Source organism: Entelurus aequoreus, linkage group LG24 (genome assembly GCF_033978785.1).
Source record: "Entelurus aequoreus isolate RoL-2023_Sb linkage group LG24, RoL_Eaeq_v1.1, whole genome shotgun sequence".
Lineage (NCBI taxonomy): Eukaryota > Metazoa > Chordata > Actinopteri > Syngnathiformes > Syngnathidae > Entelurus > Entelurus aequoreus.
The window spans coordinates 41,120,081-41,142,580 of NC_084754.1; the positions used below are offsets into that span (position 1 = coordinate 41,120,081).

General features: G+C 38.4%; 1 protein-coding gene across 1 annotated transcript in view; it reads right to left on the reverse strand.

Moving 5' to 3' along the window:
• Window positions 1-22,500, reverse strand: part of hgfb (hepatocyte growth factor b) — a 108,691-nt gene that overhangs the window by 2,750 nt on the left and 83,441 nt on the right. The window contains exons 12-17 of the mRNA XM_062035832.1: window positions 14,787-14,816; window positions 8,823-8,928; window positions 8,588-8,662; window positions 5,615-5,758; window positions 5,427-5,533; window positions 421-563 (exon numbers count right to left, since the gene is read on the reverse strand). Of these exons, the coding sequence (XP_061891816.1) occupies window positions 421-563; window positions 5,427-5,533; window positions 5,615-5,758; window positions 8,588-8,662; window positions 8,823-8,928; window positions 14,787-14,816 (605 nt within the window). The remainder of the gene's footprint in view (window positions 1-420; window positions 564-5,426; window positions 5,534-5,614; window positions 5,759-8,587; window positions 8,663-8,822; window positions 8,929-14,786; window positions 14,817-22,500) is intronic.

A 22,500-nucleotide genomic window follows, 5' to 3' on the forward strand; every position in this document is an offset into this window, starting at 1 on the left:
TTTTATTTACCATTTAGACAACGTGACAACTTCACTGGCTTTGGCTTTTGTACATCAACAATGTGATTTGCCTGTGTAGCTGGACAGGACAACCAAAAAAAAGGGGTTGTATTGAAAGAAAATCAAATGGGCTTTTTTCCGTGCTTGTTTGCAAGCACACGCAACGCACTATTCTCCAAGAACGCTGAAAAGCACCAAAAAAAACGTTGCTTGCTGATGAAATGTAGTGTAACTCTCTCCAGCTGCTCCATTTGACATCAAACCCCACACTAAGCCCAACGAATCCAAAGAACATTTGCCTAAGATTTAAGATCTTTGGAAGCGAAGCGTTGAAGCGAGAGTGCAAAGATATTCATCACACTGGGGACAATCCCAAACTTGGATTTGGATCATCTGTGTCAAGAGCGGCTTTACATTTACCTCACACACGCCCTCGTTTCTCTTGCCTCCTGCACACATTTTGGAGTTGGTGATGTGGAGACTTCCTCTGTGCAACTCTCGGCACTTGTCATTGCTCACGACGGGCAGGCTGACTGCTTTTAAGAGGTCATCATGGCCGGTGCCTGCACCACAAAGTTAATCACGTACTTAATAAGTGCAACATGAACAATCTATTAGACCAGATTGAAGAGCGGTTCCAACAACCTTTACAAAGATAATAATGGTAAGTTTTGATGGGCAACGTCAATTGATGTTTGTATTAAAAAAAAAACTAAATGGTACTAAGGTATAAAAATAATATTCAAAATAAAAATATACAAAATGTAATATTTACAATAAATATTTTTTTATTGTATTCAATAATAATAATAATTTTAATATGAATAAGAATAACTAAAATGGTTATTAATATCATGTAGTTAAGGAGAACTGCATATGTTTTTAATTGTTCCTATCATTAACAATCCCAACGTCAATTGATGTCTGTATTAAAAAAAACTAAATGGTATAAAGGTATACAAATAATATTCTAAATACAAATATACAAATTAGAATATTTACAATAATTAGTGTTTTAATTGTATTGAATAATAATAAGAACAATAAGAATAACTAAAATGGTTATTACTGCGATGAGGTGGCGACTTGTCCAGGGTGTACCCCGCCTTCCGCCCGATTGTAGCTGAGATAGGCTCCAGCGCCCCCCGTGACCCCGAAAGGAATAAGCGGTAAATGGATGGATGGATGGAAAATGGTTATTAATATCATTTAGTCAAGGAGAACCGCATATGTTTTTAATTGTTCCTATCATTAAAAATCCCAACGTCAATTGATGTCTTTTTTTAAAAAAAAAACTAAATGGTATAAAGGTATAAAGGTATACAAATAATATTCAAAATAAAAATATACAAAATAGAATATTTACAAAATATATTGTTTAATTGTATTTAATAACAAGAAGAATAAAAAATAAGAATAACTAAAATGTTTTTTTAACATTATTTGGTCAAGGAGAACTGCATATCTTTTTAATTGTTCCAATCATTAACAATCCCAACATCAATTTATGTTTGTATTATAAAAAAACTAAATGGTATAATAGTATAAAAGGTATAAAGGTATAAAAATAATATTCAAAATAAAACATACAAAATAGAATATTTACAATAATTATTGTTTTAATTGTATTTAATAAGAAGAAGAATAAGAATAACTAAAATGGTTATTAATATAAATTAGTTAAGGAAAACTGCATATGTTTTTAATTGTTCCTATTATTAACAATCCCAACGTCAATTTATGTCTGTATTAAAAAACTCAATGGTATACTAGTATAAAAGGTATAAAGGTATAAAGATAAAATTAAAAATAAAAATATACAAAATTGAATATTCACAATAATTATTTTTTAAATTGTATTTAATAACAAGAAGAATAGGAATAAGAATAACTAAAATGGTTTTTAATATCATTTAGTCAAGGAGAACTGCATATTTTTTTTAATGGTTCCTATCATTAACAGTCCCAATAAAGGTATAAAGGTATAAAAATAATATTCTAAATACAAATATACAAAATAGAATATTTACAATAATTAGTGTTTTAATTGTATTTAATAATATTAAGAAGAATAAGAATAACAATAACTAAAATGGTTATTAATATAATTTAGTCAAGGAGAACTGCATATGTTTTAATTGTTCCTATCATTAACAGTCCCAACGTCAATTGATGTCCGTATTTAAAAAAAACTAAATGGTATAAAGGTATGAAAATAATAGTCAAAATAAAAAAATACAAAATAAAATATTTACAATAAAAATGTTTTAATTGTATTTAATAACAAGAATAAGAATAAGAATAACTAAAATGGTTATTAATATCATGTAGTTAAGGAGAACTGCATACATGTTTTAATTGTTCCTATCATTAACAATCCCAACATCAATTGGTCTGTATTAAAAAAAACTAAAAATACACAAAACAGAATATTTACAATAATTCTTTTTTAATTGTTTTTAATAATAATAAGAAGAATAAGAATAACTAAAGTGGTTATTAATATCATTTAGTTAAGCAGAACTGCATATTTTTTTAAATGTTCCTATTATTAACAATCCCTATGTAAGACAACACATGTTTTCTCTTTTTTATGCATTCTAATTTGTAATATTTGGCTTAATTGGATTTTACTATTGTGCCCATAAAGCCCTCTAAAAAACATCCAAAAACCGCCAACAATACTTGTCGTGACATGTCATGACTAGTGTTGTCCTGATAATATTTTGGTACCGGTACCAAAATTATGTCGATACTTTGCGGTATTTTTAGGTACTTTTCTAAATAAAGGGGACCACAAAAAATGGCATTATTGGCTTTATTTGAACAAAAAACGTTTTCCAATCATTTCTACAACTCTCATATTTTTTGTGATAGAGTGATTGGAGCACATACTTGTTGGTCACAAAAAACATTCATGAAGTTTTCTTCTTTTATGAATTTATTATGGGTCTACTGAAAATGTGAGCAAATGTGCATGTCTGATCATGGCGGAGCTGCAGTCGAGTTTCTTAACATGGAGATATTCTCACTACTTTTTCTTTTGTCGAGCACAAACAAAAGAACATTTTAGTTAAATGTAAGTCGTGTCTTGGATCAAAGATCCCATCTACTGCCCAAAACAGCAATTCAAATCTGCTGAAACAGCTACAAAAGCAACATGCTTCAACAAAGCTAGTAAAGAGAGACACTTCACCTAAGGATTTTAACGAGGCACTGCTAGCCAGGACAACATTGATAGAGCCAGTGCAGCGTATGTGCTAGAAGATATGCAGGCTATTTCTACAGTGGGGTCACCCGCTTTTAGGCAGCTAATTAGCATGATACTGGCGTCAAACAGACAATGGCACGAAAACATTTTCCAAGTTCCTGGACACAGTGGACAGTGAGCACATAAACATGGAAAGCAAGCTAAAGAAGACACTCCAAACTCTGCCTCTGCTCATCATTCATCATTGAAGGTACACACTCTATGTCAATTCTCTTATATACTCTTTCATTCTACACTTCTGGAGTGTTTGATTATCACATCACTCTAAATCAGTGGTTCTTAACCTTGTTGGAGGTACCGAACCCCACCAGTTTCAGACGCGCATTCACCGAACCCTTTTTTAGTGAAAAATACATTTTTTTTTTTTCAAGACAAAGTTATATGTTTTTGGTAACACTTTAGTATGGGGAACATATTCTAAGTAACAAATACTTAATTTAGAGTTATTTGGACACAAGGGGAACATATTCTAAGTAACAAAGACTTAAGTTTGTCACGATGGGGTCGCGTCTTTATGCGGGGTCGTTCCTTCCAGTTGCAGAACGGACAACTCCGGACAAAGCGTGAAGGTAAGAGTATGATTTAATCTTAAACACTCAAAGAAGCACCAAAAAAAACAGAAAACAAGTCAAAGGAAATATGTATCAATTGCACTCGAAGCTAACGCTTAGCATAGGCTAGGAGACAAGCAAAACTTAGCACTGGAATCATGAACTAACAAATCTTGCATGACAGTAGCGGAAAGCAAACAAAGAAGCCAGGACGAGTGACCGGAAAAGGCAGGCTTAAATAGTGTCTCTGATGAGCAACAGGTGAGCGTCCCAAACGCAAGAGGCAGGTGAAAATCATAAGTAACCATGGTGACTAAACAAACTCAGGAGGTGCAAAAACAGGAACTAAAGGAGTCCAAAACAAACAGAAAACACAAAACGTGATCCGGACCACAGATCATGACAAATTGTTTGTTATTTGGTTAGGGATAGGGTCAGGGTTAGAGGGTTAGGGTTATAATAAGGCCATGCCGAATAAGGCATTAATAAGTATTTAATAATGACTAGTTAAGAGCCAATATGTTACTAATTTGCATGTTAATAAGCAACTAATTAATGGTGAATAAGTTCCCCACACTAAAGTATTACCAGGTTTTTTTACTGGTGCACAAAATGAACCGTGCATGAACATCACCTTGTTCAAACAACAAAACCAACACAGTGCATAAACTCACAACAAACTACACACCTGCAAATCAGTCTGCTGTTGCCGTATCCGTAATACGCCGATAGGGAGAAGTTTGTATTTACACGATGAGTCGGGTGTGTTTTGACCTCCGCCGAACCCCTGAGCCCGATTCACCGAACCCCTAGGGTTCGATCGAACCCAGGTTAAGAACCACTGCTCTAAATGTATAGACTATAATGTTCACAAACATAAAGAGGGATGCTAGTGGGCCAGGCTAATCTTTCCTTTTCTCTAAACTAAAACTGGGGAAATGCATAGAGTGTTCTGGGCTTCAGACATGATTTTATTTCACAATTCCTTGGGGGAAAAAAACGCCTGGTTAGGCTTTGTGTATGTAAAGTTAAAGTTAAAGTACTTCCTTGGTTTACAGCTATGTTGTTATTATGCTGTTTGTTACTTATGTATGTTATGTTGCAGCTATTTAAAATAGTTTTGTCAATTTGTTCTGGCCTGAAATAAATTGGCCCTTTGAAACATATATTTTGTCTTTGTGTGTTGTATGTAGACCACATTGCTTAGCAGAGTTCAGTGATGCAAATGCATGTCAAGTTGATCAAAAGATTGTATTATTCTCCAGTACTGAAATGAAGGCTAAAAGGGCATTAATGGGAGCCTTAAAAAAAAAAGAAGCAACTAAATAGTGACTTTTCACAATAACGCATTACTTTTTGGTGTAAGTAACTGAGTTACTTTTGAAATAAAGTAAGTAGTTACTGGTTTTCAGTAACTAACCCAACACTGCTGAGCAGTGAAAGAATGAAGGCTGAAAAAAGTAACTATTCTTTTTTATTTTTTACCCTGATTATCAAATAAAGGCAATAACTTCTGGGATAAATGGACATTTCCTGACTACTGAAATGTATTCCAAAGACTACAAACTGTGGTGTTGCAGAATTTAAAGGAGCATATAAATTACCTTTGGTCTCTCCCCATCCATACATTTTACAAATGGCACCCTCTGGGATGGAACAGCCATCCACAGGCAGCTGGATGGTGTGCACGTTGTCTGCAGGAAGGGCAGGTCTGCACATAATCCCAAACATATTTATCATAGTGAACACTGAGGATGACTTCAAGTATGTAAGCTGACATCCAAGTACTCACTCGGCAAGCCTAATTAGGGCCAAACTGGAACCGTCGGGGCCACAAATGACTTGCGCTATACGGACTTCCTGTCTTGTTGACCAATCAGACTCTTCGATGTTAGACACTCCCAGCCAAACTCGATACTCACTCAGGTCTGGAACGCTGGCAAACAAGTGAAATAGTCAGCCGGTGATATCAAGACACCAGTTAAAGCAATGTACAATCGGAAGGGGATTCATATGGCCCCGTTTGTCGCGGTTTACCTGACACATGAAACGTAACAAATTTGGGGCATGTGAAAAACCAAAAAACCAGTGAAGTTGGCACATTGTGCAAATGGTAAATGAAAACAGAATACAGTAATTTGCAAATCCTATTCAACTTATATTCAATTGAATAGACTGCAAAGACAAGATATTTAAACGTCTTCTTTTTTTTTGGCAAATAATCATTACCTTAGAATTTAATGGCAGCAACACATTGCAGAAAAATTGTCACAGGGGCATTTTTACCACTGTGTTACATGGCCTTTCCTTTCAACAACACCCAGTTAACGTTTGCGAACTGAGGAGACACATTTTTGAAACTTTTCAGGTGGAATTCTTTCACATTCTTGCTTGATGTACAGCTAAAGTTGTTCAACAGTCTCCGTTGTGGTATTTTAGGCTTCATAATGCGCCACACATTTTCAATGGGAGACAGGTCTGGACTACAGGCAGGCCAGTCTAGTACCCACACTATTTTACTATGAAGCCACGCTGTTGTAACACGTGGCTTGGCATTGTCTTGCTGAAATAAGCAGGGGCGTCCATGAAAACGTTGCTTGGATGGCAGTCTATTTTGCTCCAAAAGCCTTCTCAGCATTAATGGTGCCTTCACATATGTGTAAATTACCCATGCCTTGGGCACTAATACACCCCCATACCATCACACATGCTGGCTTTTCAACGTTGCGCCTATAACAGTCCGGATGGTTCTTTTCCTCTTTGTTCCGGAGGACACGACGTCCACAGTTTCCAAAAGAAATTTGATATATGGATTCATCAGATCACAGAACACTTTTCCACGTTGCATCAGTCCATCTTAGATGAGCTCGGGCCCAGCAAAGCATTTCTGGGTGTTGTTGATAAACGGTTTTCGCCTTGCATAGGATAGTTTTAACTTGCACTTACAGATGTAGCGACCAACTGTAGTTACTGACAGTGGGTTTCAGAAGTGTTCCTGAAACCATGTGGTGATATCCTTTACACACTGATGTCACTTTTTGATGCAGTACCGCCTGATGGAACGAAGGTCACGGGCCCTGCAAATTACGCGCAGTGATTTCTCCAGATTCTCTGAGCCTTTTGAAGATATTACGGGCCGTAGATGGTGAAATCCCTAAATTCATTGCAATAGCTGTGTGGAGGGAAGTGAGTCAGCGCCATCTTGCAGGAGCAAAGGTCAACGTCTCCGGCAGTGGTGTCGAGGGCGGGGCACCATCAGCTGGGGGCGGGGCATGTGCGGGAAGGAGAAACACAGCTGACAGGTGATTGGATGACACAGGTGGTACGTGTTAGTCTAATCATCTGTTGTCTTTAACAGTGAGCGACCGGCGGAGGGGGCGAGAGGAGACTGGAGCAAAGTGACACGCAAAGAAGTGTATGAGAAAAAGCTGCATGACTGAAATAAAAGCTCTGGTAAAACGACACGCCTGGCTCTGGGACGTGGTATCCGTGGAACGGGTAGGGATCGACTTCCACAAGCTGGTTGAGAAATGTTGTTCTTAAACTGTTCAACAATTTGCTCAGGCATTTGTTGACAAAGTGGTGACCTCCGCCCCATCCGTGATTCCCGGGCGCGGCACCGCTGCTGCCCACTGCTCCCGAAGGGGATGGGACACATTTCACCACATCTAGTGTGTGTGTGTGACAATCATTGGTACTTTAATCTTTAATCTTTAATCTTGTTTGTGAATGACTGAGCATTTCATGGAATTTACTTTTATACCCAATCATGGCACCCACCTGTTCCCAATTAGCCTGTTCACCTGTGGGATGTTCCACATAAGTGTTTGATGAGCATTCCTCAACTTTATCAGTATTTATTGCCACCTTTCCCAACTTCTTTGTCACGTGTTGCTGGCATCAAATTCTAAAGTTAATGATTATTTGCAAAAAAAAAAAATGTTTATCAGTTTGAACATCAAATATGTTGTCTTTGTAGCATATTCAACTGAATATGGGTTGAAAATGATTTATATACACTACCGTTCAAAAGTTTGGGGTCACATTGAGATGTCCTTATTTTCAATGAAGATAACTTTAAACTAGTCTTAACTTTAAAGAAATACACTCTATACATTGCTAATGTGGTAAATGACTATTCTAGCTGCAAATGTCTGGTTTTTGGTGCAATATCTACATAGGTGTATAGAGGCCCATTTCCAGCAACTATCACTCCAGTGTTCTAATTGTACAATGTGTTTGCTCATTGGCTCAGAAGGCTAATTGATGATTAGAAAACCCTTGTGCAATCATGTTCACACATCTGAAAACAGTTTAGCTCGTTACAGAAGCTACAAAACAGATTGAGTTTCTGGAGCATCACATTTGTGGGGTCAATTAAACGCTCAAAATGGCCAGAAAAAGAGAACTTTCATCTGAAACTCGACAGTCTATTCTTGTTCTTAGAAATGAAGGCTATTCCACAAAATTGTTTGGGTGACCCCAAACTTTTGAACGGTAGTGTGTGTATTCCGTTTATATTTACATCTAACACAATTTCCCAACTCATATGGAAACGGGGTTTGTATATTGTGTTTTGTGGCATTTCCAACTTTGACCACGGCATCAGTTGCTATGTAGACTGGCGCTTTCCATTATTTTCAGCAGACTGCATAGCAAAATGATTAACCCCCCACTCCCCTCTTCCTCACACACGATATCCACCCAGGAATGGGGGCCGAATGAATCCCTTTCCGACTGTCACAAAAAGGTAAAGAGGTCCCACCATGAGGAAAAACACTGCCTGTCAGTGAGTACCCACTCTTCTCGTATTAGTGACCCCCCACACCAGTGCGTCCACCTGCAAAGAACACATTGGAGTAGCCATCGATGCATGAATGATTGCCTGTGATATTTTCAGTGGCAGCACAACATAGAACAAGAATTACATAATCAAATAACCAGCCTGTCTACTTCAGTAGAAGCGGAGACCGTGCAGAATACTAAACACGTTCCCATACCCTTTTTGTATGCTGACCATCCAGCTGCCGTCAGATACGCTCACCGGACCCCCGCCAATAATTCTGGTGGCCTTATGGACAAAACAACCCACAGAGGACAGCTCACCTAGAAAAGCACAAGCACACACCCGCTTTAATTTCATTGGATTTACCCGACATGTGAAAAGAGGTATTCATCTTCTATATTGGTGTCTAAAGTCTGGCCCGTGGGTCATTCGTGACCAGCAGCTATTATTGCCGTAAACGTAAACCTTTTACCTGATGACATTCTAGGGCAGACCTGGGCAAATTAAGTTGAGCTTTTCAATCTGGCCCGCCGGACATTCCCAAAAAATGGTTTTACATCTTTAAGAAGGAAAGTGTAGCTGCCATTATGATGTGCAGTGATGTTTTCTAATGACCGTAAGTGACTATAAGTCAGTTTTTTTCATAGTTTGGCCGGGGGTGCGACTTATACTCAGGAGCGACTTATGTGTGAAATTATTAACACATTACCGTAAAATATCAAATAATATTATTTAGCTCATTCACGTAAGAGACTAGACGTATAAGATTTCATGGGATTTAGCGATTAGGAGTGACAGATTGTTTGGTAAACCCCGTTTCCATATGAGTTGGGATATTGTGTTGGATGTAAATATAAACGGAATACAATGATTTGCAAATCATTGTATTCCGTTTATATTTACATCTAACACAATTCCCCAACTCAAATGGAAACAGGTTTTGTATATGTTATAGTTATTTGAATGACTCTTACCATAATATGTTACGTTAAAGGCCTACTGAAATCCACTACTAGCGACCACGCAGTCTGATAGTTTATATATCAATGATGAAATCTTAACATTGCAACACATGCCAATACGGCCGGTTTAACTTATAAAGTGCAATTTTAAATTTCCCGCTAAACTTCCGGTTGAAAACGTCTATGTATGATGACGTATGCGCGTGACGTCAATCGTTGAAACGGAAGTATTCGGACACCATTGAATCCAATACAAAAAGCTCTGTTTTCATCTCAAAATTCCACAGTATTCTGGACATCTGTGTTGGTGAATCTTTTGCAATTTGTTTAATGAACAATGAAGACTGCAAAGAAGAAAGCTGTAGGTGGGATCGGTGTATTAGCAGCTGGCTGCAGCAACACAACCAGGAGGACTATGACTTGGATAGCAGACGCGCTAGCTAGCCGCTGACCGCATCTATGATCAGATGAAGTCCTTCGTCGCTCCGTCGATCGCTGGAACGCAGGTGAGCACGGGTGTTGATGAGCAGATGAGGGCTGGCTGGCGTAGGTGGATAGCTAATGTTTTTAGCATAGCTCTGTGAGGTCCCGTTGCTAAGTTAGCTTCAATGGCATCGTTAGCAACAGCATTGTTAAGCTTCGCCAGGCTGGAAAGCATTAACCGTGTAGTTACATGTCCATGGTTTAATAGTTTTGTTGATTTTCTGTCTATCCTTCCAGTCAGGGGTTTATTTCTTTTGTTTCTATCTGCAGTTAAGCCCGATGCTATCACGTTAGCTCCGTAGCTAAAGTGCTTCCCCGATGTATTGTCGTGGAGATAAAAGTCACTGTGAATGTCCATTTAGCGTTCTCGACTCTCATTTTCAAGAGGATATAGTATCCGAGGTGGTTTAAAATACAAATCCGTGATCCACAATAGAAAAAGGAGAAAGTGTGGAATCCAATGAGCCCTTGTACCTAAGTTACAGTCAGAACAAAAATAGATACGTCCTGCACTGCACTCTAGTCCTGCACTCTCACGTTCCTCATCCACGAATCTTTCATCCTGGCTGAAATTAATGGGGTAATCGTCGCTTTCTCGGTCCGAATCGCTCTCGCTGCTGGTGTAAACAATGGGGAAATGTGAGGAGCCTTTCAACCTGTGACGTCACGCTACTTCCGGTACAGGCAAGGCTTTTTTTTATCAGCGACCAAAAGTTGCAACTTTATCGTCGATGTTCTCTACTAAATCCTTTCAGCAAAAATATGGCAATATCGCGAAATGATCAAGTATGACACATAGAATGGATCTGCTATCCCCGTTTAAATGAAAAACAATTATTTCAGTAGGCCTCTAATAATGACTAGTTAAGAGCCAATATGTTACTAATTTGCATGTTAATAAGCAACTAATTAATGGTGAATATGTTCCCCGTACTAAAGTGTTACCATGTCTTTTTATGCATGAACATCACCCTGTTCAAATAACAAAACCAACACAGTGCATAAACTCACAACAAATTACACACCTCACCGAACCCCTAGGGTTCGATCCAACCCAGGTTAAGAACCACTGTTCTATTGTCATGACAGGTTTGGACTGTACTTCTTGTCCAACGCTCTAAGTTGGGTTTCCAATTCCTGTTTGCCGTCACTATTCCCCAGTGCGTCGTCTGGACAGGGGATGTAACTAAAACGTGCATGCAGTTTCCCCATGCTTCACGTGCACTCCCCTGCTGCACTATGTATTTGTTTTTACAAGATACATTTTGACCTGCACTACGCCTGACATCTCTGCATCCGGGGGTCCAGACAAACCCAGACCGTAACATGTATGTGCTTGGCCCTTAAAGGCCTACTGAAATGATTTTTTTTTATTTAAACGGGGATAGCAGATCTATTCTATGTGTCATACTTGATCATTTCGCGATATTGCCATATTTTTGCTGAAAGGATTTAGTATAGAACAACGACGATAAAGATTGCAACTTTTGGTATCTGATAAAAAAAAGGCTTGCCCCTACCGGAAGTAGCGTGACGTAGTCAGTTGAACATATACGCAAAGTTCCCTATTGTTTACAATGATGGCCGCATGAAGTGAGAGAGATTCGGACCGAGAAAGCGACAATTTCCCCATTAATTTGAGCGAGGATGAAAGATTTGTGGATGAGTAAAGTGCAAGTGAAGGACTAGTGGGGAGTTGAAGCTATTCAGATAGGGAAGATGCTGTGAGAGCCGGGGGTGACCTGATATTCAGCTGGGAATGACTACAACAGTAAATAAACACAAGACATATATATACTCTATTAGCCACAACACAACCAGGCTTATATTTAATATGCCACAAATTAATCCTGCATAAAAACACCTGCGTGTTTGTTACGCTAGCTCCTAGCTCCTCTGCTAGCTCCTAGCTCCATAGAACACGCCAATACAATTCAAACACCTGATCAACACACACAATCACTCAGCCCAAAAGACCGTTTACCTAACCCAAGGTTCATAAAGCTTATATATTTTTAAAAAGTTACGTACGTGACGCGCACATACGGTCAAGCTATCAAATGTTTAGCAGCCAAGGCTGCATACTCACGGTACCTGATATTCAGCTGGGAATGACTACAACAGTAAATAAACTCAGTGTGTCTTGCCTCTGGTGAGGGCGGTCGCATCTTTCTCCGCTCCCTCCTTCCCTGCTTGCTCTCTTTGTTTTTTGTCTTGTCTGAACTATTTTGAAGCCTCTTTTCTTGAGCTGTCCTCAAATCTAAACATCAAAATGAATTTGATCAACTGGACTCTCGACGCAATTGACACAGTCTTTTCGACAAGGAAAAGAGGCTCGGGGGAGCCTGGCTGCCCTGATGGAACCATTGCTGCGGGGTACGTGAGAGATTCCTGGAATACTTGGAGAATCATGTGCCTCTCAGTCCTTTCCATCGAGGACGTGGAAGACATCTACCTATTTGGAGCTGTGATCGCAGGGCATTTGCTGATTGGGCTGGGCATTGCTCTGGTGTATCGTCAAATTCGGAAGACGATGGCAGCCACTCAAGGGGCCAACAGGCTGTTCAACGCAATGGAAGGATTGGGTCGTGCTGTGGGATCACAGACTGGAGCGATTGCTGATTTGAATCGCAAGGTAGATTCCATCTTGATGATGTTACAGCAAGAATAAATTGGAATTGTCAGAGCCAGCATACAGAGCAGGAATGTCATTGTTTTGACTGCTCGAAGAAAAAACAACATCTTAATCTACGATTTGACTCCCTCGAATGGCCTTGAGGAACAGGCTGTTTGAAAACACTCCCCCGAGGACTCCTCAAAGATGGACGCTTTTGACCTTTCCCTTTTTTTCAAAAGCACCTGGGTCGGACTCTTGAACTCTTGAACTCTTGGGGCCGGCCTCGGCCCATAAAGACAATCCAACATCTCACCCAAGTTAATTGGGCATACATGCACGCACATACCCCTCCCCAAATCAACGCCTTCACCACTGCTTTATTCCTCCGGGTTGTGGGGGCTGAGCAGCGCTCAACAGCAGCTGCTGGCCTCCAAGGTCCTGTTGGATGACTCTGTTGCGAGTTGTTGTGATTAAATGTACCTTGTTTATGTGTGCCATGCTATGTGAGGTTTTTTTCCTCGGACTCAGTCTGGACCATTCCTGAGGGTCCAGCCTCAGACTGATATTTTTTTTTACTTCCCCCCTCCCCCAATGTCACCTTTTTCCCACCTTTTTAAGGAGCGCCTAAGTGAGGCTGATCCGTTGGCGGTCCCGTCTTGTCTCCCTGTAACGTATGTCTGCTCTTAGCGGGATTGTGCCGAAAATGTAATTTCAGTTCTTATGTGTCTTGTACATGTAAGAATGGACAATAAAGCTGATTGATTGATTGATTGATAAACACAAGACATATATATACTCTATTAGCCACAACACAACCAGGCTTATATTTAATATGCCACAAATTAATCCTGCATAAAAACACCTGCGTGTTTGTTATGCTAGCTCCTAGCTCCTATGCTAGCTCCTAGCTCCATAGAACACGCCAATACAATTCAAACACCTGATCAACACACACAATCACTCAGCCCAAAAGACCGTTCACCTAACCCAAGGTTCATAAAGCTTATATATTTTAAAAAAGTTACGTACATACGCAAAAAAAAGTTGCGCACATACGGTCAAGCGATCAAATGTTTAGAAGCCAAAGCTGCATACTCACAGTAGCACGTCTGCGTCTTTGTCATCCAAATCAGAGTAATCCTGGTAAGAGTCTGTGTTGTCCCAGTTCTCTACAGGCGTCTGTGTATCGAAGTCAAAAGTCCTCCTGGTTAGAGTCTCTGTTATCCGAGTTCTTCCATCTTGACTACATCTTTCGGGAATGTAAACAAAGAAGCGCCGGCTGTGTACTGTTGTTGCTGACTACGTTCGAAAAATACGTCCATTTCGCACCGACAACTTTCTTCTTTGCTTGCTCAGCTTCCTTCTCCATAATGCAATGAACATGATTGCAACAGATTCACGAACACAGATGTCCAGAATACTGTGGAATTATGAAATGAAAACAGAGCTTTTTCGTATTGGCTTCAATGTGGAAGGCATACCCGTGTTCGCCGGGCCACGTCACGCGCATACGTCATCCTCAGAGGCGTTTCGAACCGGAAGTTTAGCGGCAAATTTAAAATGTCACTTTATAAGTTAACCCGGCCGTATTGGCATGTGTTATAATGTTAAGATTTCATCATTGATATATAAACTATCAGACTGCGTGGTCGGTAGTAGTGGCTTTCAGTAGGCCTTTAATGCAGACTGTTTTAAAGTCATTGATGGATTCCGTGTGTGTGTGTGTGTGTGTGTGTGTTTTATTTCCAACTGAGCCATGAAGGGGTTAAGGTAATGATCCACTATGAAAATCATTGAACACAAAACATAACCAGTTATGTTAACAAGGTCATTATTTAAGGCAATTATTGAGTGCCTTTACAGATCCCATTAATGGAAAATGAAGTCATATTTCAGAGCCACTAATGGTCCATCTCTCCTTTAGGAGGGGTTATGTTCACAAAGGCAGGTTGACAGACGCACAATGTTCTCAGGACACGACTGTTTGCTCAAAGGACGTTCCACATGGCAACACATTAAAAGCATTAGTGCTTGTCTCGGATTCTATTAAATCCAAATCAGGAGCAGGGCCATTTGTAAGCGAAAGGCAGACTGATGAGCTGCCTGAGACACTTACCCACTGGAATGACGCTCTGGGAAGCATTACCTGCACAAAAGGAGAGGAGACAAACAGGGGGGGGGGGGGGGGTCAGGCAGTATTAACAGATAGAAATAAGAGAGGAAGACCCCACACTAGAAAAGGGTAATATACTGTGGGTTAAAGGCCACGGCCACCAGTGACCTTCAATTTGTCATGCCCCATTAGTCTGGAGTCGCGTACAACTTACAGAACCATACCTCTTAAGTGGTACAATTTGGAGTGCGACCGCTGTTTTCTGGGGAAAAGGGGCCTCAAAACTATACATTACACATGCAGGATACTTAAAATCCTACTTAAAACACTCCCATTGGGAAAGTTAGCAAACAAATGAGTTTATTTAAAAACAAATCAGTCACTGAAAATACAATTCAACACAAAGTTGGCTTTTTGTCTGTGGTTTTGCCTTTAAAAGTTTTTAAACCGGGTAACACATGGCACACTGACAAAGCTTAACCTACTGTTACTATAACAATCTACAAGGTTATTAAATTACGGAATGGATGAAGTAAAGAAGTTGAACAATGTACTGATATGATCTAATTTAAGAGGTTGTTCAAAATAATAGTGCTTACAAAGTGCAAAGAAGAAGAATTATGAGAAATGCTTTCAACCTTATTGAAAATAAGATATTCTTCATCTCAGTATATTAATAATGACTGAATTAATGAATTACATATTACAAAACTGTTGTATATACACTACCGTTCAAAAGTTTGGGGTCACATTGAAATGTCCTTATTTTTGAAGGAAAAGCACTGTACTTTTCAATGAAGATAACTTTAAACTAGTCTTAACTTTAAAGAAATACACTCTATACATTGCTAATGTGGTAAATGACTATTCTAGCTGCAAATGTCTGGTTTTTGGTGCAATATCTACATAGGTGTATAGAGGCCCATTTCCAGCAACTATCACTCCAGTGTTCTAATGTTACAATGTGTTTGCTCATTGGCTCAGAAGGCTAATTGATGATTAGAAAACCCTTGTGCAATCATGTTCACACATCTGAAAACAGTTTAGCTCGTTACAGAAGCTACATAACTGACCTTCCTTTGAGCAGATTGAGTTTCTGGAGCATCACATTTGTGGGGTCAATTAAACGCTCAAAATGGCCAGAAAAAGAGAACTTTCATCTGAAACTCGACAGTCTATTCTTGTTCTTAGAAATGAAGGCTATTCCACAAAATTGTTTGTGTGACCCCAAACTTTTGAACGGTAGTGTACTAATTCACAGATGTTATTGTATCATATAAATAGTTCAGTAAATTATTCTATATATTTGTAAACGCTCTGAAGTGGGAAATGGGTAGGATTTAATAAACGTTGCTTCTTCCTACTCCTTTTCGGACATGATGTGAAGTGAAATGATATGAATCTGTGTGATGTATTATACTGTAAGTGTATTCATTTTCCAAATAAACTAAAGAAAGAAAGAAAGAGTATAGTTGGCTTCTCTTTCTTCCCCTCCATTTATCTGCATTATTTTGTATCTCTAGTTATCATTACATATATATTATTATTGTTGCATTTGAACAATTGTATTGTTGATAATATAGGTAATTATTGTTAATATGCATTATCAATAGCGATATTTCTATTGCTCCATTTGTAGTGTAAAAATGTTCATTGTCATTTCTGTATTATTATTTATTTCACTAACTGCTTCTTTGCCATCACTTTTACCATCATATTTGTACATATCCTATTTGCTGATGTTGTTCTGTTGTTGTAATTATTGTTGTTGTTGTTGTTATTGTTGTGTTTGCTGTTGTTGTTGTCTCTCTGTCTTATCCCCCTCTCGTCCCCACAATTTCCCCCTCTGTCTTCCTTTTTTCCCTCCTTCTATCCCCTCCTGCTCCGGCCCGGCTGCACCAAATAAGAATATAAATCCATTTAATAAAGTCAAACACAAATAAGCCGATACGGGCATCTACATCAACAATATGATTTCCCTGAAAAGCTGGACAGGACAAAAAATAAAAAATTAAAATTATAATGTTTTTTTTTTTTTTTTTGTGAATGGGTCTTGAAAAACAGGTGTTGTCTTTTATTCAGGGGTGTCTTTATTTAGGTCAATATTCCATTATTAAGTGGAAAACTGGTTTGAAATCAGACCTATGTCGGTTTTCATTCGCCATCTTAACATAAGTATACCCCACACCACGCCTTCACCATCGCTTCATTCCCCTTAGGGGCGATGGACGGCTGAGTAGCGCTTATGGGGACGGCGTGGCGAAGTTGGTAGAGTGGCCGTGCCAGCAATCGGAGGGTTGCTGGTTACTGGGGTTCAATCCCCACCTTCTACCATCCTAGTCACGTCCGTTGTGTCCTTGGGCAAGACACTTCACCCTTGCTCCTGATGGCTGCTGGTTAGCGCCTTGCATGGCAGCTCCCGCCATCAGTGTGTGAATGTGTGTGTGAATGGGTGAATGTGGAAATACTGTCAAAGCGCTTTGAGTACCTTGAAGGTAGAAAAGCGCTATACAAGTATAACCCATTTATCATTTATCATTATTATTATACAGCAGCAGCCGGCCTCCGTAGCTCCCACTCCCTCCCCTCTGTTGCAAGTCGTGTTGATTCTATGTAACATGTATGTAACATCTATGTAATGTTTGTCTGATCTTGAATGGGATTGTGCTGAAAATCTTAATTTCCCCTCGGGGATTAATAAAGTACTTCTGATTGTGATTCTGTATGATTCCTGACAGCAAAAGTCTATCTCGGTTTTCACACACTGTCACGGTTTTGGTACTGTTAAACAAACGTTTGTACCGTATTTTTCGGATTATAAATCGCAGTTTTTTTCATAGTTTTCTCAGGAGCGACTTATGTGTGAAATTATTAACACATTATCGTAAAATATCAAATAATATTATTTAGCTCAGGGGTCACCAACCTTTTTGAAACCAAGGGCTACTTCTTGGGTACTGATTAATGCGAAGGGCTACCAGTTTGATACACACTTAAATAAATTGCCAGAAATAGCCAATTTGCTCAATTTAGCTTTTACATATTCAAACTAATCTATAAAACCACTATCGATGTGCAAAATCGTTATTTTCAAATTAAAATGATTTATAACTTCTTACCCACAGGGAAAATGTTAAAATTATGGAATATGACAGAGTCAGATGATTGCCGATTTTGTTGTCAGGAGCCTGAATCCACCCTGCATTTGTTTTGGTATTGTCATATTGTGTCTTTGTTTTGGGTGGAAGTTGAAAAAATGTGTTTAAGGATTGGTTTGTTTATGAAGCTTAATGTGGTTTCTGTTATTTTAGGAGAGTTCATTGACAATCATGATTTAGTCAATTTAATTATAGTACTCGGTAAAATGTTTATTTTTAAGGCCAAAAACAGATATTCACTTAGTATTACTTTCTTTAAAACATTTATTCAGTATTTTCTAACTTTAGAAAGTTACATGGTTGAAAACGATAATGATGCCAAAAAACATTAAAAAAAAGATGAGAAGTCCTCAAAGGCTTATTTTGAAAGTATAATTATGTTTATAGATTATATGATATCTGTTGTTGTGTTCCCTAATTTGAGTGACCTGGACATAATCTGGACTGTACATACATGCTTATTTTGAAAATGTAATTTTGTTTATAAATTATATGCAATCTGTTGTGTTCCCTAATTTTTTTCTGCGTACATGAATGAAGGTGTGTGTTGCTGAGTCCGACTTGGACATTATCTGGACTGGGCCTGGTTTAAAAAACCCTTTAAACAAATCTAATTTCATTGACAACCTGGTCTGTTGAAGATAAGGCCCTTTTTTAAAAAATAAAATAAAATTATATAAATAAATAAAAAACATTTTCTTGGATAAAAAAGAAAGTAAAACAATATAAAAATAATTACATAAAAAATAGTAATTAATGAAAATGTTAGTGGACCAGCAGCCTATACAATCATGTGTGCTTCAGGGACTGTGTCCCTTGCAGATGTATTGTCTATGTTGTGTTCAGGGACTGTGTCCCTTGCAGATGTGTTGTCTATGTTGTGGGAACCAGAATATTGGTAGCAGAAAGAAATAACCCCTTTTGTGTGAGTGGGTGTGGATGAGTGTGCATGGGGGAGGTTGTTTGGGTTGATGCACTGATTGAAAGTGTATCTTGTGTTTTTTCTATGTAGATTTATTAAAAAAAATTAAAAAAATTTTTTTTTTTTTTTTTTTTTTTTTAGAACAGGCCCGCGGGCGACTCATCTGGTCCTTACGGGCGACCTGGTGCCCGCGGGCACCGCGTTAGTGACCCCTGATTTAGCTCATTCACGTAAGAGACTAGACATATAGATTTCATGGGATTTAGCGATTAGGAGTGACAGATTGTTTGGTAAACGTATAGCATGTTCTATATGTTATAGTTATTTGAATGACTCTTACCTTAATATGTTACGTTAACATACCAGGCACGTTCTCAGTTGGTTATTTATGCCTCATATAACGTACACTTATTCAGCCTGTTGTTCACTATTCTTTATTTATTTTAAATTGCCTTTCAAATGTCTATTCTTGGTGTTGGGGTTTTATCAGATACATTACCCCCAAAATTGCGACTTATACTCCAGTGCGACTTATATATGTTTTTTTCCTTCTTTATTATGCATTTTCGGCCGGTGCGACTTATACTCCGGTGCGACTTAAACTCCGAAAAATACGGTAACTCCGTCTTTGTGCTTTATTTATTGAGTTCCACTACAAAATAACCACAGAGCCAAATAAGTTGTAGCATAGTCCAATCAAATTCAACAAAAACCTTAGAGACCGTGTTTACAGAGTGTCACTGAACGCAACACAATTCTTTGTAACAGTCAGTGGTAATATTGCACTTGGACGCTGTCCTCCGAATTTTGTCGCAAAACTAATCTTGCACTCTTTGAATGATTGATTCATTGAAACGTTTATTAGTAGATTGCACAGTATAGTACATATTCCGTACAATTGACCACTAAATGGTAACACCCGAATAAGTTATTCAACTTGTTTAAGTCGGGGTCAATTCATGGTAATCTCTCACCATGATGGCAGAGGTGGAATTTGCTTGTGCAATAAAAGGTAAAAGTGAGGTTAAATGTTCATGTATCCAATTAATTACACACTTATACTGTATGCATTTTGTATGCATTGGTAAACAATAAGTATTCTCCATTCAAAAAATGTTGTGTGTCTAAAATGGATTGATTGGCTTTACATTAGGGCTACAACAGTTAATCGGTTAAATCAATTAAGTCAGTTTGACAAAAGCTTTGATTTACATTACGTTTAATGAAAGCAACTAATTTAATAAAATCCAAGGCGTGTGGAGTGACCGGAACTTAAAAAACTTGGACGTAGTTTCTGCACGTCCGCTGCAATATAACCAGAGGTGGGTAGTAACGTGCTACATTTACTCCGTTACATCTACTTGAGTAACTTTTGGGATAAATTGTACTTCTAAGAGTATTTTTAATGCAACATACTTTTACTTTTACTTGAGTATATTTATAGAGAAGAAATGCTACTTTTACTCCGCTCCATTTATCTACATTCAGCTCGCTACTCGCTACTGATTTTTATCCATCTGTTAATGGACGCTTTGTTTGTTTTGGTTTGTCAGACAGACCTTCAAAGTAGGATCTATCACATGACTGCGTTTCACCAATCAAATACAGTCACTGGTGACGTTTGACTCCGTTTCACCAATCAAACAGCCAGGCGGTCACATGATTAACAAGCTTAAGCTTACATGAACTCAACGTAAAATTTGAGGAAGCACATCTCGGTAAGCAACGTTAGTAGATATACTGGCTGTCACCGTAGGCTGATGTTAGCTTCCCTGCTATGAATCACTGTCAAATGTACATCGTGTGGGGACATTTATTAGCGCACTGCAGCCTCATAGACACACACACACACACACACACACACACACACACACACACACACACACACACACACACATGCATAGAAACACCAATCAGTGTGTTCCCAGGTGCAGCCCACACCTATCAGTTTATGGTTTGCGTAAAGGCTAACTTGTTATTTTCCTTTGTAATCTCTGCCTACTGAGCCTATGGTGCTTTCAAGTTATTGTGGCTCAATTTGCCTTAATTTTTTTTATGTTAATGCATTATTATTTAAAAAATATTATTGTTTTAGTTGCTTAAGAGATATTCCTGGCTCTTAATTTGCTCATTGCTATTTTTTTGTTTTTGTGCATTATTTGTTGCCGTCATCATTAAACGAACAGGTTACTCATCAGTTACTCAGTATTTGAGTAGTTTTTTCACAACATACTTTTTACTTTTACTCAAGTAAATATTTTGGTGACTACTCCTTACTTTTACGTGAGTAATACATCTCTAAAGTAACAGTACTCTTACTTGAGTACAATTTCTGGCTACTCTACCCACCTCTGAATATAACGCACATGAGAGCGATGGTGTGTGAGTGCTGTGATCTGTATAGCGACGAACAGTGGACGTTTTTTTTTTATTTTTATTAATGCACTCATGTTAAAAATTATATTTCAATGCTGATGATGAAAAAAAAGAATGAAAGTTATGGCAAGCACAAAAATAGTTTATCATAACAATTTTCCCTAAAATAGGCATTGATGCTATAAAATGTGTTTAATCTGATTACTCAATTAATCAAACATAGCTGAAGCTGCATAATTAGTGCCGCCTCAGGCTAAATTGGGGCCCCTAATCAGAATTGTATTCTTATCCATTACAACATGTAATTTCGGCTGAGCAAAACAAGTATTAATGTTGGGCACCGTGAGAGATGCGTATGTTTTGTACTTTTTGGGACCACCCTAATTTTGATAGATTCCACCACCAAGAGTGCAAATGACATCTCAATGTTTTTGGATATTTTTAACGTGCTTAAGGCCGATGACAAAGGAGTCACGGACCACAGATGGCCACAGTGCTGCACTTTGGGCAACCCAGCTGTAGAAGATAACTGTTAATGGCCACTATAGTCTTAGTAGCGTAGTGTATTTGTTCATCCTGTGGTCACATATGGGACGCGGGGTTGTCTTACGTCAGCACCAGAAGTCGTAAAATCAGCTGTTCACCTGCCGGGTTTTTTCGGGGATGAACAGGGAAGTCCTTCTTTAGCTGCCGTCTTGTTTCATCATATATTGCTGCCTATGTTTACTTTTGAAATCAACAAAAAATCCTGACTTTGGAGCAATGTTCACAGACTCTAGTATTTGGCTCTCTATTAGATGCAATGGTTTTCCGTATTGGGACCATGATTTATGTCCTAACTTTGTTCACCGGTCCTCATATGGAAGCTACTTTTCCTTGTTGATGTCTCATATGCCGCAGCCTTAATTTACAATGTTTTTAAAGAGAAAAATGTTTTAGATTTTAATGTGATTTGTTTATCCTTGGACTCTTTGGAACGGATTAATAATAATAATAATACATTTGATTTATAAGGCGCCTTTCTGGGCACTCAAGGACACCGTACAAAATCACAACAATAAAATCAAATTGGATAAAAAACAACAACAACAACAACAACAACAAAGATAGAGAAGAAAAGATGATTAAAATGAATAGGCAGTCAGGAATAGGTGTGTTTTGAGTCTTGATTTGAAGAGGGATATTGAATCTAAGTTACGAAGGTCTTTGGAACGGATTAATAACCGAACCCAAGGTACCACTGTATGTTAAAAAAATTAAA